This window comes from Artibeus jamaicensis, unplaced genomic scaffold (assembly GCF_021234435.1).
Source record: "Artibeus jamaicensis isolate MK-2021 breed Jamaican fruit bat unplaced genomic scaffold, CSHL_Jam_final contig_1085, whole genome shotgun sequence".
Lineage (NCBI taxonomy): Eukaryota > Metazoa > Chordata > Mammalia > Chiroptera > Phyllostomidae > Artibeus > Artibeus jamaicensis.
This window is the reverse complement of record NW_026521214.1, coordinates 1011404-1026434: the sequence shown is the minus strand read 5'-3', so window position 1 is coordinate 1026434 and position 15031 is coordinate 1011404. Positions and strand designations below refer to the sequence as shown.

General features: G+C 53.0%; 1 protein-coding gene across 1 annotated transcript in view; it reads right to left on the bottom strand.

Annotated features, from left to right (window-relative positions):
• Nucleotides 1-7585, bottom strand: part of CDHR2 (cadherin related family member 2) — a 35445-nt gene extending 27860 nt beyond the window's left edge. The window contains exons 1-2 of the mRNA XM_037164086.2: nucleotides 7494-7585; nucleotides 89-155 (exon numbers count right to left, since the gene is read on the bottom strand). Coding sequence (XP_037019981.2) covers nucleotides 89-140 — 52 coding nt within the window. The 5' untranslated portion in view covers nucleotides 141-155; nucleotides 7494-7585. The remainder of the gene's footprint in view (nucleotides 1-88; nucleotides 156-7493) is intronic.
• Nucleotides 7586-15031: the final 7446 nt, after the last annotated feature.

The following is a 15031-nucleotide window of genomic DNA, read 5'->3' as shown; positions in this document are numbered from 1 at the left end:
TGCTGATGAGGAAGCCCCTCCCTTCTGGAAGGTTCTGCCTAGGGACCCCAGATTAGTGCTGCTCTGGTGGGGGAGGGGAGGCACGCACCAGACATGACAAAGGCGGGAAGCAATAGGCAGGACAGCCACAGCCTCGCCATCACGTTCGGAGGGACCTGGGGAGAGAGAGATGTTGGGGAAGGGGCACCCGTCCCAGGCCTGCCCCCCCAGCAGACACCCATCGGTGTGGGTCGCGCCCAGGCCCACCCATCACCACCATTCAGCGGTCCTCCCCAGTCACCGCATCCTCCACCCGCTTGCTGGGTCCTCCAGGGTAAGGGGGCGTCAGAGGGAACCAGGGGGGAGAACAGGGTAGCTGAACCTGGTCCAGAGCCCCAGCCTGAGAATGGCCTTGAACTTGACCCCAGAGTTCAGAACCCACTGGGTAGTAGGCGCTGATCCTCGAACATTGGAAGCAAAATCTCGTTTGTCCCACAGCTGTGAGGCGGCTGCTGGGAAACCAAGGCTGGGAGAGTAAGGGGCTTCCCTGGGGCCACACAGAGAGTCGGTGACGAGACCAGGCTCTGAACACAAGTCCTTTGGACACAGAGGTCACTCTCACAGCCACCGCACTCTTCTCCCTGTTTGAAGTGCAGGAGTTCACAACCGAGGTGTCGCAGAGCGTGCTGGGCACTGCCGGCCCTTCTCTGCCCGTTGCCTCAGAGGTCAGGTGGGAAGGGTGACTCTGATGGGTGACGGGGGCGTGGGGGGAGTGAGAACAGAAGGCACCCGCTCAGCATCTGGCCTGCGGCAGGCGCGTCTGCATCCCGCAGGGCCATCTTCACTTGACCTCTGCTGCTGCCAGGGAGGTCACCTTGGAAACCGCTCTGGTCTTGCCCCACGCCCATCCCCACACCTATCCCCACGCCCCTGTCCTGAGACAAGTCAGGGATCAGGGACAGAGTGGGCTGTGCGTGGATGAAACCAAGGACTGTGCTTCCCATCGATCCCTGCTGTGGGAAGTGGCTGTGAAAACTGCTGGCCTGCCAAGGTCCCCAGAGATGACAGCTGAGGACAGCCCGCGTGCTGGACAGTAGGGCTGCACTCAGCCAGGTTGGAAAACGATGGCCCCAGCTGCTCAGGCAAAGTTAACAGGCCATCCATGCCCACCATCTGTGCCCAGCCACAGTCTCCGTGAGACGGAGCCAAGGCCGGGGCAGGTGCTGGCATCACGGAGTTGGGGTCAGGTGCGGTCACTGAGGTGGTCCTCCAGCTGGCCATGGAGGCGGGGCTGGGACATGGGCAGCAGTCCAGGGGTAGGGATGGCATTGGACGCGGCAATGGTGGGGGTGATGAGGTAAGGAGGGACACGTTGGTGATGTTTGTGGTGACAAGGGTGGGGAGGCCGATGGAGCCGACCGTGGCGATGGTGGTAGCGGAGGTGGCCATGGGGGCCGGCAGTGGAGATGCGACGAAGTTGGGTGTTGGCGCCGGTGTCCACCGCGTGAGTGAACTCCAGGGCACTTGACCGATGGCCGGCTGGCTGCAGTGAGCGCCGGCATCCTCCTGTGGTGTAACCTTGGGGCTGACCCGCCACCCCTTTTGTCCCCTGCTTTAGAGGTGCGTCAGCAGCCACAGGACAGTCAGCTACAAAGCAGGCAGCACGGTATGCAAGGTGTGCCCCTCGAGGTGACAAAGTTCGCCTCAGTGCGGCCAGGGACACAGGAGACTCCTGCCCTGGGGTCCAGCCCCGAGGGGCAGGGTGCTGACGCGTCGCTTGCTGTGGCTGGGACTTTGTCCCATACCATTCAGTCCTCAGCATGCCAAGGTCCAGGTGAGGAAGAGACAGGACTCAGTCGGCACCCGGGTCAGAACCCGAAGCCTGTGGAAGCCTGTGCTCTGGTTTCCCTCCCTGGCGCCAGACGTGCCCCCAGGCCCGCAGTACAGAGCTTCGTTGTACAATACCCGGGCCCGTGCTTCACGCAGCTCCCCACGGTTTCCCCCAACTACCCTCCTCCCCTTCCCACGGGGCCTCAACAAGCCTTGCTGGCGGCAGCATGGTGACCGTGTACATTTGCATGGGCACAGTCTCTCCCTGCGTCTCGTCCTCACCATCCCCCTGGAAGGAAAAGATGGGTGTCAACACCCCCCCACACATATGCCTGAGTCCCAGAGAAGCTAATGCTTCTGCCCAAAGCCCCAAGCCAGGGCGGGGGGCCAAGCTGGGACCCCAGCCCTCCGACCCCCAGCCCAGGGCTCTTTTCCGCCCTCCTTCTTGCTCTGCCCGCAAACCCCGCTTGTCGCAGAGACTTTAGCACACGCTCCTCTGATGCTGCCGAGGCCCAGGTTCTGTGGTCAGAGCGGTGCCCCCTGGATGTGGTCACCGGGGAAGGCACAGGCGGCGGGCCCTGGCTGCCTGAGAGCGGTCCTACCTCCCCCTGCACAGCCGCCCCCAGGCTCAGGCCTCTGCCACAGCGGCCACCGGTGGCCACCTGCAGTGCCTGCACCGTGGCCTGGCAGGCCAGGTCCTCACAGGCTCCCGTCTCTCTTCCCACACAAGCCAATCTGGGGGGCGACATCGAATGCTCCCGCCGGTCCACACCCTCTGCTGTCCTCCCTCCCGGCATCTGCCTGTGGCCCTCCTGCTGCCCCCTCGCCTTCTGCTACGTAGAGGACCCCTGTCCTCTCGGGGCAGGTTGGCCTCAGTGACCCCTTCTCTGGCCCCTAAGTCCCGGCACCCCAGCAGGGGCGGTGGACAGAGCAGGCACTATAAACAAGAAGTGAATGGTGGGGACAAAGGGGCCACGCACTGGGCATGACAAGTTCGGGCAGGCCTGTGTGGTGACCTCAGTCTCAGAGCTCAGAGTAACCACCGCGGACGGTCTGACACTGAAACTTCCTAACTACAGAGGAGTCACGGCGGGCACTCGGGTCCTGGGCGGTATCTTCCCTGACAAAGGTCAGTCCTTCATTCACCTTGACTGAGCCTCTCTGTTGTCTTTTTGCATCTGTGACCACAGACCTTCGGAATATCAGAGTGACCCCCATTTCCCAGACCCCCGGGGGCATGGACGCCCACCAGAGCACAAGACCAGGAGCCCTCGGCGTTAACTTGTTCCCAGCACAGGGCCTCCACGCGCTGCGAACGTGAACTGTCCTGTGCCCCCCGGTCCCCTGCATAAGGCAGACAGCGTCTCTCCATTTCACGCTCGCTCCGGTCCCAGAGGCCCCCACCTGGCTTTCTCCCATCTCCCTGGCCTGCCGGCTGTGGATTCCCTGTGACCCCCTCACGTCTCCCGCTTCGGTTCTGACACGTGGTAAAACCTCCGTTTTCCAGGGCCTTTCCCAGTCTGTGGAGCTCTTGCTTCCTGGCAGCCGTCGTCAGCATGGCTCAAACCGACCCACGACAGTTCCCTACTGCTCTGGTGCTTCTCATATGGACAACAGAGTGGCCCTTCACAGCACCCAGGCCAGTGTGTCCCCCAGGCCCCAGGCCTGGCAGCGAAGGACTCCTGTCGTCCTCCGGCCCCTGTCACTGCACAGGCGCATCGGCTCCTGTGTCCTCCTCTCTGCCCCCCAGTTTCCCTTCTAACAACGTAGGACTGTCTACATTCCAGAAGTCATGGCTCCCTCCCCACTTGCTCTGTCCCTACTCTCACGCAGTGCCGAGGGGGCTTGAGGGGTTGGGCCCCCTCCCAGTGAGACTCCTGAGTCCCAGTCAGGGCACACGCCTGGGTTTCGGGCCAGGCCCCCAGAGGGGGACACATGAGAGACAGCCACACATTGATGTTTCTCTCCCTCTTTCTCCTTCCCTTACCTTCTCTCTAAAAATAAATAAATATTTTTAAAAATAGATAAATAATTTAAAAAATTATTTTATTGTTGCTAGTACAGTTGTCTGCATTTACCCCTTGAAAAATAGGTAAATAATTTTTAAAGTATATTTTATTGGTTATGCTATCACAGTTCTCCCATTTTTTTTCTCCCTTTTATTCCCCTCTGCCCTGCACACACCCCCTCTCTCCAGCATCCTCCCCTGCTTTAGTTCATGTCCATGGGTCGAACATCTAAGTTCTTTGGCTTCTCCAGTTCCCATACTATTCTTACCTTCCCGCTGTCTGTCTTCTACCTACCATTTATGCTTCTGATTCCCTTTATTACCTTTTCCCCCATTCTCCCCTCTCCCCCTCCCTGCTGATAACCCTCCCTGTGATCTCCATTTCTGTGATTCTGTTCCTGTTCTAGTTTTTTGCTTAGTTTGCTTTTGTTTTTTAGGTTCAGTTGTTGATAGTTGTGAGTTTGTTGTCATTTTACTGTTCATAGTTTTTATTTCCTTTTCCTTAGATAAGTCCCTTTAACATTTCCTATGATAAGGGCTTGGTGATGATAAACTCCTTGAACTTATCTGGGAAGCAGTTTACTTGCCCTTTCATTCTAAATAATAACTTTACTGTAGAGAGTAATCTTGGATGTAGGTCCTTGCCTTTCATGACCTGGAATACTTCTTTCCAGCCCCTTCTTCCCTATAAGATTTCTTATTTATTTTTATTTTTTTATTTATCTTTAGAGGAGAAGGGAAGGAGAGGGAGAGAAAAATCAATGTATGGTTGCCTCTCATGTTGCCTGGGAACCAGCCTGCACCCCAGGCGTGTGCCCTGACTGGGAATTGAACCTCACTCAATCCACTGAGCTACACCAGCCAGGGCCCTGTAAGATTTCTTTTGAGAAATCAACTGACAGTCTTACGGGAACTCCTTTGTAGGTAACTGCCTCCTTTTCTCTTGCTGCTTTTAAGATTCTCTCCTTATCTTTAATCTTGGGTAATGTAATTATTAGGTGGCTTGGCGTGTGCTTCCTTGGGTTCAACTTCTTTGGGACTCTCTGGGCTTCCTAGACTTCCTGGAAGTCTATTTCCTTTGCCAGATTGGGGAAGTTCTCCTTCATTATGTTTTCAAATGAGTTTTCAATTTTTCACTATTCCTCTTCTTCTTCTGGCACCCCTATGATTCAGATGTTTAAATGTTTAAAGTTGTCTTGGAGGTTCCTAAGCCTCTCTTCATTTTTTTGGAATTCTTGTTTCTTCATTCTGTTCTGGGTGAATGTTTATTTCTTCCTTCTGTTCCAAATCGTTGATTGGAGTCCTGGTTTCCTTCCCATCACTGTTGGTTCCCTATATATTTTCCTTTATTCCACTTTGCATAGCCTTCACTTTTTCCTCTAATTTGCAACCATATTCAGCCAATTCCGTGAGCATCCTGATCACCAGTGTTCTGAACTGTGCATTTGATAGGTTGTCTATCTCTTCATTGCTAAGTTGTATTTTTCCTGGAGCTTTGATCTGTTCATTCATTTAGGCCATATTTCTTTGTCTTGGTGCACCTGTTCTGTAGTAAGGGGCAGAACCCTAGGTATAAGCCAGTGCAGCAGCGCTGTATGGGGGGAAGGGTTGGAGAGGGAACAGTGCCACTTGCTCGGCTTTCAGCCAGCTTCCAGTCACTTCCCCCACTTCCCACAAGCAAACTGGGCCCTTCCGGTGCTGATTCCTGGGTGGGTGGGTTTGTGTACATTTTAGGACCCTGTGGGCCTCTCTAGCAAACTCTCTGGTGAGGCTGAAAGTTTCTCCCGCTGCCACAACCCCCAGGTTTCTAGAACCAGAGGTTTTGAGGCTTTATTTCCCTGCTCTGGAACCCTGGGTTGTACTGTCTATCTCGCTCCCCATTTGTTCCCCCTGGTTTAGCTGCATGTGAACGTAGAACCGCCTGGTCCAGCAGCTGCCCATCTCACCACAAGTCCTCCCCGCCCCTCCTCCAGGTCTGGATGAGTGTTTCTTCTTTAACTCCATGGTTGTCAGACTTCCATACAGCTCAACTTTCTGGCAGTTCCGGCTGGTTTTTGTTTTTAAATTTGTCGTTGTCCTTCTTTTGGTTGTGCAAGGAGGCACAGTGCGTCTACCTACACCTCCATCTCAGCAGGAATCCCCAATAATGTCTTTAATTAAAGTGCTTGGAGAAAAGACCAGAACACACACAGAGGTGACTCCACCTCCACAGGAGGGGGCGTCCCCACAGCCCTCAACAGCCCGGGGCTCTAAGACTTTCTAGAATTGGGAGGCATGGGAGCTGGGGCCCCAGGCCTTCCCGCTCTATTTCCTAGGCCAGACTAGGGCGGTCCTGAGAGCCTCGGCCTTCCCCAGGGCTCTCAGAAGGGCTGGAGAGGAGGGGAACCTCCCCCCACACAGGCCTCCAGCAGGCAGGTGCCGCCACCATCGCCACTGACACCTGCAGCTCACGGCACACTTTCACTTCTGCTTCCTCGTGTCCCTCCCACCGTTGTTCCCCAGTTGTAGGAATGGTCATTCCAGGGTCCAAGTGGGGAAACTGAGGCTCAGAGAAGCTCAGAGAGCAATGCCCAGAGTAAGGGCAGAGGGTTAGACCCAGACTGGCTCCAAAACCAGGAGTCCCTGGGCAAGCCTCGGTCCGGGCTCTACTGGACTCCACAGAGGCGGTACCCATGCCCACAGGGCAGACACCAGCCCGGCCAGCATGGCACCAGGATGTGCACCCCAGGGCACCGGGCTCCCTGCCAGGAGCTCCTCCAGTGCCCATGGCCCAGGATGCTTCACCAGAGGACAGCTCCAGAGTCAAGCGGCCCTGGGTTCGAATTCCAGCATTCCACTTACTTGCTGTGCCGCCCTGGGCAAGCCCCAACCCTGTGTCCCTGCTGAGGAATGGGGCGAGGATAGGGCCACAGAGTGCATGTGTTAGTCAGCGCCTGTCCCCGTCAGTCAGACCTTTGTGCCAGGTGCCCGGCCCACTAGACCCTGCCTCAGGGGAGAGCTCCGGGCCTGGACGGCACACTGCCAAGCGTCCCCCTGGTGCACCGGGGCAAGGACACGTGAATGAGGCCGAGCTGGGGGCCAGCCTGCTGCAGTCCCTAGTGCTAACTGAGGCTGCCTCCGCCGGTCAACTGACCACAGGCCCAGCTCTGGCCGGCATCTCTCCACGTTCCTTCCCGCACTATTGCCCTCCCCATTCCACAGATGAGGAGCCTGAGGCCAGCAGAAGCATGGTGCCACCCACACACAGTCAGGATGAAGCTGGGGTCTGAACCCAGACAGATGGGTCGAGGCCCAGGCACAGCCACTGTGATGTCAACCCCTCAAGCTTCCTGTGAAGGGGCCCAGGCAGGTTCACTCATTTTCCTAGGGGGCCGGCCTTCCCCCATCTTGTGAGGGATTCTCAGTGGGTCCAAATGGCCCAAGGCCTTGGGAGAGGAGAAAGGGAACCCCCCCAAGTGCTGGGAAGAGGTCCCACACTGCTGGGGACACTGAGGCCTGGTGGCCAGGCTGGGACCTACTGCAGGCCACCTGTCCCAAGGCCTGTGCTCTCTCCTTCCTCCCAGTGCCCTCACCCACCTGCACTGAGACCCACAAAGCTTGGCTCTAATGACCCCCAGGTCCCCACATCTGCCAGGAAACCCCATGCCCTGCCGCGGCGAAGCTGAGTGGTCCCTACCTGTGCCCCAGAGGGGCTGTGGAAGTGACGGATGTCCACCGGCAGGCAGGAGTGGCCACCCCTGGGGCCTCCGGTGCAGCTCAGAGACTTAGTCACCGTCCCCTCCTCCCCCAGCAATCATTAACCCTGACGGGGCCTCACCTCCAGGGATGGGGAAGGCTCCTCGGGGCGCGGCCACAGCTGGGGAGCAGGCAGGAGGGCGGGCGGAACCTGGGCCACGGTGCAGTGCCACAGCAGAGGGGGCTGCAGAGCCCACACTCGGGGCAGCCCGGGGGCAGGTGGGAGGAGGGGAGGGTGACAGTCCTGGCCCTCGGTCCCCTCCTCAGGGTGAGAGTCCTCAGTGGCAGGGGACCTGTTCAGAAGGTGGCAGCAGGTGAGGTGAGGAGGGGGCACTTGTAAAATGGTAGTGTAACAATCCAGCTTCGGCAGAGGAGCGAGGCCCTGACCTGGGCATTGCCGCTGTTGTGCCCTGCTGAGGGGGTACCACTCCAGATGCGGGCCCAGCATGGAGCAGGGAGCCTGCCCCCACCATTGGCCGGGGCCCCCAGGACACTGAACGTGGGGCTCCTGGGGCACAGGCCCACTGTCCTGCCTCAACCCTGGGTGACCCTCTTCTCTGAAGCAGGGGCCACGCCTGACACGCCCTCAGTGGACATGGATGCCAGGCACCAGTTTTAATAGGGATGTTTGTTCCCCAACCTCCCAAATTTAAAAGAGATGGTCAGACCTGGGTGCCTGTGTGGCACCATTCACAGCAGCTGAAATGGGGAAGCAGCCGTGTGTCCATCGACAGGCAATGGGTTAACAAAATGTGGTCCATACACACAATGGAATATCACTCAACCTTAAAAAGGCAGAAAATTCTGCCCTGGCCAGGTGACTCGGTTGGTCAGAGCACCATCCTGTACACTGAAAAGTCGTGGGTTCGACCCCTGGTTGGGGCATGTACAGGGAGCAACTGAACAATGTTTCTCTCTCACAATGGTGTGTGTGTGTGTGTGTCAAATCAATATGTGCTACAATATGGATAAACTCTGAGGACATGATGCTAAGTGAACTAAGCTGGTCACAAAGAGTACTGTGAGTCCACTTATACGAGGCATCAACGGTGGTCAAATCCACGGAGACAGGAAGTAGAACGGCGGTTCCCGGGGCTGCGGGGAGGGGCCTGGAGGGTTACTGTTTCACGGGCGGAGTTTCAGTTTTGCAAGCTGGAATGAGTGGTGAAGAGGACGGTGGGGATGGCTGCACAGGAGTGTGAAAGTGCTTGACACCACTGAGCTGTATCTGGGAGATGGCTTTAAGATAGGAAATTTTATGTTATGTGGACCTTACCACAATAAAAACAAAAACTGTTTAAATGCTACAAGCTTAAAGAGGTGAAGAAACCTGAATGAACAGAAAACAAGTGAGAAAAGTGAGGAGAATCTAGGCCTGAATAGAGTCCACAAAATATTCAAATATTTGCCTTTAAGTTTTGGGTAATTGTCAGACCATGAATCGAATTCCAAGCCTCCTGGCAGGCAAGGTAAAAAGGGAAACAGGGCCCGTTATGTCTAGCATTCATCCGTTTGAAAAGGAGGAGAATGTGAGACAGAGAACGGGCCAGGCTCTGGGAGCTACGGTGCAATTCCAAGTGCAACTGCCTCGCTGCCCACCCCCTGCTCTCCCTCCCAGTCCCAGGGCTGGTGGCTGGGGCAGACGACTCTGAGTCACTGCTCCGGCCCCCAGAGGGGTTTGTCCTCGCCTATCCAGACCTTTGGACGGCATCTGAATGAGCCAGGTGTGGTCAGGTGGTGCCTTGCTCATGTCAGGGGTACGTGCCTGCGTGCCACAAGGCACCTGAGAAGCTAGGGCCCAGGTCCAGGGTCGGCTTCAGGAGCAGTGGGTGCCCAGGCAAAAGCTAAGTGGGGGGGCTAAGAGGCCAGGGTATAGATGCAGGTGACCTGGGCCCTATTTCCCTCCCCACCCCTTGCCAGCTCATAGCCTTGGGCAAGGCAGCTCATCTCCCTGAGCCTCAGTGTTCTCATCTGTAGAATGGGCATAACAGCAGAGCCCAGCTCAGTTAATGAAGATTATCCAGGTAATGCAGTCAGCGCAGGGCGAGTGCCAGGGAGACGAGCACGTGAGGACGCCAGTCAGGTGCACGCCAGCCTTGACTCGCAGCCACCATCTCAGGTGTGTGGTTCTTACTGTTTTTAATTATAGTTTATTGATTATGCTATTACAGTTCTCCCAATTTCCCCCCCTTTGCGTCCCTCCACCCAGCACCCCCCAATCCCTCAGGCAATCTCCCCACCATTGTCCATGTCTGTGGGTCATGCGTGTAACTTCCTTCACTACTCCATTTCCTGTTCTGCACCTCACATCCCCATGGCTAATCTGGAACAATCTATTTGTACTTCTTAATCCCCTCACCTCTTCACCTGTTCTCCTCAACCTCCCTCCCATTTGGAAACCATCAAAACGCTCTCTGTATTCATGAGTCTGTCTCTGTACTTGTTTGCTTACTTTGGTTTTTAGATTCAATTGTTGATAGATACAGCCCTGGCTGGTGTAGCTCAGTGGATTGAGTGCTGGCCTGCAAACCAAAAGGTCCCCAGTTCGATTCCCTGTCAGGGCACATGCCCGGGTTGCAGGATGTGTCCCCAATTGGGGGTGAACCAGAGGCAACAAATCAACGTTTCTCTTACACATCAGTGTTTCTCTTCCACTATTTCTCCCTCCCTTCTCCTCTCTCTGAAAATAAAGAAATAAAATCTTAAAAATAAATTGTTGATAGATATGTGTTATTACCATTTTTTATAGTTTTGAGCTTCTTTTTCTTAAATAAGCCCCTTTAACATTTCATTCAGTAATGGTTTGGTGATGATGAACTCCTTCAGTTTTTTCTTATCTGGGAAGCACTTTCTCTGCCCTTTGATTCTAAAATGATAGCTTTGCTGGGAAGAGAATCTTGGCTGTAGTTCCTGCTTTTCATGACTTTGAATATTTCTTGCTAATCCCTTCTACCCTTCAAAGTTTCTATTGAGAAATCAGCTGACAGTCTTCTGGGAACTCCCCTGTAGGTAACTAAGTTCTTTTCTCTTGCTGCTTTTAAAATTCTTTCTCTTTAACCTTTGGCATTTTAATTATATGTAGAGTGGGCCTCTTTGTAGCCACCTTGTTTGGGACTCTGTGCTTCCTGTGCCTGCATATGTCTATTTCCTTCACCAAATTAGGAAAGTTTTCTTTCATTATTTTTTAAAACAGATTTCCAATTTCTTGTTCTCTCTCTTCTCCTTCTGGCACCCTTATGATGTGAATGTTGGAATGCTTGAAGTTCTTCAGAGGCTCCTTACACTACCCTTGTTTTTTCAAAAAAATTTTTTCTTGTTCTGATTGGTTGTTTTTTGCTTCCCTGTGTCCCAGATCATTGATCTGATTCTGATTCTCAGCTTCATCCACTCTACCATTGTTTCCCTGTAAATTGTTCTTTATTTTACCTAGTGTATCCTTCATTTCTGACTGCATCTTTTTGTGCTGCTGAAGTCCTCACTAAGTTCCTTGAGCATCCTTATAACCAGTGTTTTGAACTCTGCATCTGATAGATTGCTTCTCTCCATTTTGTTTAGTTCTTTTTCTGGAGTTTTGACCTGTTCTTTCATTTGAGCCATGTTTCTTTGTCTCCTCATTTTGGCAGCCTCCCTGGGTTTGTTTCTATGTCTTAGGTAGAGCTGCTTTGACTCCCTATCTTCGTAGTGTGGCCTAATGCAGTAGGTGTCTTGTAGGATCCAGTGGCACAGCCTCCCCTATCATCCAAGCTGGGTACTCACAGTGCACCCTTTGTGTGGTCTGAGTACTCCCTCTTCTTGTAGTTGAGCCTTGGTTGCTGTTGGCAGGTCAATGGGAGGGATTTACCCAGGCCAGTCAGCTGTGAGGACTGGCTGTGACCACTGACCACCAACCTCCACCCACTATGGAGGATCAGCTGTGCAGGGGCAGGTGGTGGTGCCCCGATGTGGGCTGTAGCCGTTCACTGGATGCACAGAATCTGGGGATTCCTGGGTGGTGCAGGCCAAGGTTGGCCCCCACCTGTGTTTTGCCCGGGCCTGCCAGGGTCCAGCCTCAGCAGGTCTCAGGGTCCCTGAAGGATGGAGGGCGCAGGCGACGAATGAAGATGGATGGATGCCAGTTGGATGCCGGAGAACAGCCAGCCTCTGTGGGTCTGAGTGAACTCGCAGAGTTTGATTTAAGTTTTATTTTTATAGAGATTGTAACATAACATTAAAGGAACAGGTGCATGGCATGGTCAATTAAGTAGAAAAGATTAATGCAGAAGTAACTAGAAAAAGTACAGGAAATTCCATAGATCAAGTTATGTTAAACAAAGGTTATTTTGACCAGGAGAGTCATTAATTAGACAGTTAGAACTAGCTGTATGTACAGAGCTTTAGGTGTCTCATTATTTATTAAAGTTCTTATAATTAGGCATGGGGCAATTATTTCTATGTGCTTAGTTTGTAATAGTTAATTAGCTTGTCCTGCTTCTTTTATCTGTCTAATTCTACTTGATATATAGTTTTTGTCTAAGGTAGAGGAGGGGCTGTTATTCCATCAACTTGTAGACGTTCAGGGGCTACCCCATCAGGGAGGACTTTTGCTCTATGGCCAAGCAATCATTTTGTTCAACCTCATTGGAATTCTGCGGATCTTTGGACCTGAAATGCAGGTGTCTAAAAATCCCACCAACTATTAATCACACAGACAGACGTGCAGGGAGAGACAGACAGGAAGTCCAGCCACAGCCGCCTGTGCTGTGCACATGCATCTCGTCCGTCCCGACTGAGTCAGGGGACGGCTGCTGCTCGGCTCCCGACAGGGGCCTGCCCTGCCTGAGCTATAAGCAATCTGAGATGCTGCTACGTGTGCTGGGCTTGGAGATTCCCAGATGAAGCCAAGCTGTGAATCTAGGCTGGCTGCTGCTAGTGCCAGGCCTGAGGCCACTTAGCAAGAGGTGTGGGGGTTGGGGGCTCAGTGAGGCCAGGTGTTGCTTGTTTGATGGGATTTTGGAAGTTGTGAAGCATGAGCCCAGACCAGCCATTCATCTGGGAAAGTCAAGTTAACAGTTTGGGTGGGCCTGAAAGTTGGGTGGGACGGAGTCTCAGGGTATGGCCAGGGCGGGGCAAACAGTGAGTCAGGTTGATGAACTCTCAGGTATGGCACTGCCTGCTGGCTCTGTAGGTGGAGGGTTTAGAAAAGGGACAATGGCCTCTGCCCACCTTTCTTCCTGGGAGAAAGCTTCCCCCCAGCTCTTGCCTTGACGCCAGACACATCCAGTTCCTCCCTGTGCCACTCCTGCCCGTCAAGCTGCTACCCTGGTGCTAGATCTCCGAGGGAGTGAATCTGAGCAAGCCCACGCATGAAGTTCCTTATGACAAACTGGGGCTCTAGAAGTTTCTTCCACCAACTCAACCCCCGCTGATTTTTGCAGCCAGGAGTTGTGGGGACTTATCTTTCTGGCCCCAGGACCTGGGGCTGTGGGGGCTCGTGGAGGCCTGAGAGCATTTGCTCCTGAGATATCCCTCATGGATTTGTATCCAGCACACATGGGTGAGAGACCAGCCAGTTCTGAGTCAGTGCCTCTCCTACCAGTCTGGATAGATGTGGTTTCTGTATTTTTTAAAAGATGTTATTTACTTACTTTTAGACAGAAGTAAAGGGAAGGAGAAAGAGAGGGAGAGAAACATCAGTGTATGGTTGCTCCTCACACGCCCCCTTCTGGGGACCCGGCCCATAACCCAAGCATGTGCCTGGACTGGGGATCAGATCAGTGACCCTTTGGTTCACATGCTTGCGCTCAACTTACTGAGCCACACCAGCCAGGGCTGAATACAGATTTTAGATACAGATTATGCAATGGCAGTTGCCAGGGGCTTGAGTTTGGGGGAAGTGGGGAGATGTTGGTCAGAGGGTACAAACTTCCAGTTGTAAGATGAGTAAGTTCAGCCCTGACCGGAGTGGCTCACAGGGTGGGGCATCATCACACAAAGCAAAAGGTCGCTGGTTTGTTTCCTGGTCTGGGCACATGGCTGGGCTGTGGGTTCAGTCCCAGTTGGGGCATGTGTGAGAGGTAACTGATCAATGTTTCTCTCTGATGTCAATGTTTCTCTCCCTCTCTTTCTCCCTTCCTTCCCCTCTAAAAATAAATAAATAAAAATCTTTAAGATTTCTTTTAAAAAGATGAGTAAGTTCAGGAGTCTAATGTACAGCAAAGTGGCTTAGTTAACAACATTGTTCCAACCCTTGAAAGTTGCTATGAGTGTGGAGCTTCCTTGTTCTCACCACAACCACAAATGGTACTTATGTCGGTGAAGGGTGTGTTAACTGTAACATTTTGCAATGTAGACATGTATCAAATCCTCACAGTGTACAGACTGAATTTATACAATGTTACGTGTCAATTACACATCAATAAGTCTTGGGGGAGAAAGACCAGCTGCTAACACAGCAGGCAGGATCTCAAAAGCATGATACTGCACAAAAGGAGGCGGCATCACACAGCCAGCCGCTCCGGACACGAAGTTCTAAACTCAGAACACCAACTACGGTGACAGGAACCAGACCAGCTGTTACTTCTCCAGGGGCCTGACTTGGAGTGGGTGAGAGGGAACTTTCTAGAGTGATGAAAAGGCCCAGATCCCGATCAGGGTTTTAGTTAGACAGAGGTGTACACTTGCAAAAAATGCGGGAAGCTACCCACATAGTTTGTGCATGTTGCTGTAGATGCATAAAGTATGCCCCAAATTAGGCCTTAATATTGTTCTCATCTAAAAAGAAAAAAAAGAGCCCTGGCTGGTGTGGCTCAGTGGATTGAGTGCAGGCCTTCAAACCAGGGGGTCGCTGGTTCGATTCCCAGTCAGGGCACATGCCTGGGTTGTGGGCCAGGTCCCGGGTAGGGGGCACACAAGAGGCAACCACATATTGATGTTTCCCTCTCTCTTCCCCTCTAAGAATAAAGAAATTTTTTTAAAGATTTTATTTATTTATCTTTAGAGGGGAAGGGAAGGAGAGAGGGAGTTTTGGGTCTTGGGTTGGGGGAAATTTTTTAAAAATTAAAAATAAAAGAAAAGAAAAAGAAAAAAAGAACAATACATGTTTGTTGAAGAATGAACCAGAGTGAGGTAGAAAGCAGGCACCTCTCCATATGCAAAATGGACATTACAGCAGAGCCCACCCCAGATGTTGGTTAGAAAGACTGAGTGATTCTGCCCAGCACTCAGCGCAGGGCAAGGGCAGAGGCGCGCCCACGAAGGGGCAGTTCGATGCAGTCCGACTCCCTTTGCTGCCCTGGGAAGAGCTGAGGCCCTGTCACTGTCTAACAAATCTTCTTCTCCTCAGGGTGTGTCCATTTTGAAATCTATAACACAGAGATAATAACAGTATTCCCATACTGTTCAGATCTTAGGGATAACTAAGGCAATTCATATTAAGCACTTAGAATATTGTTTGGCTCATGGTCAAAGCTCCACGAAAACTTAAAGAAACAAGTTGGCCTC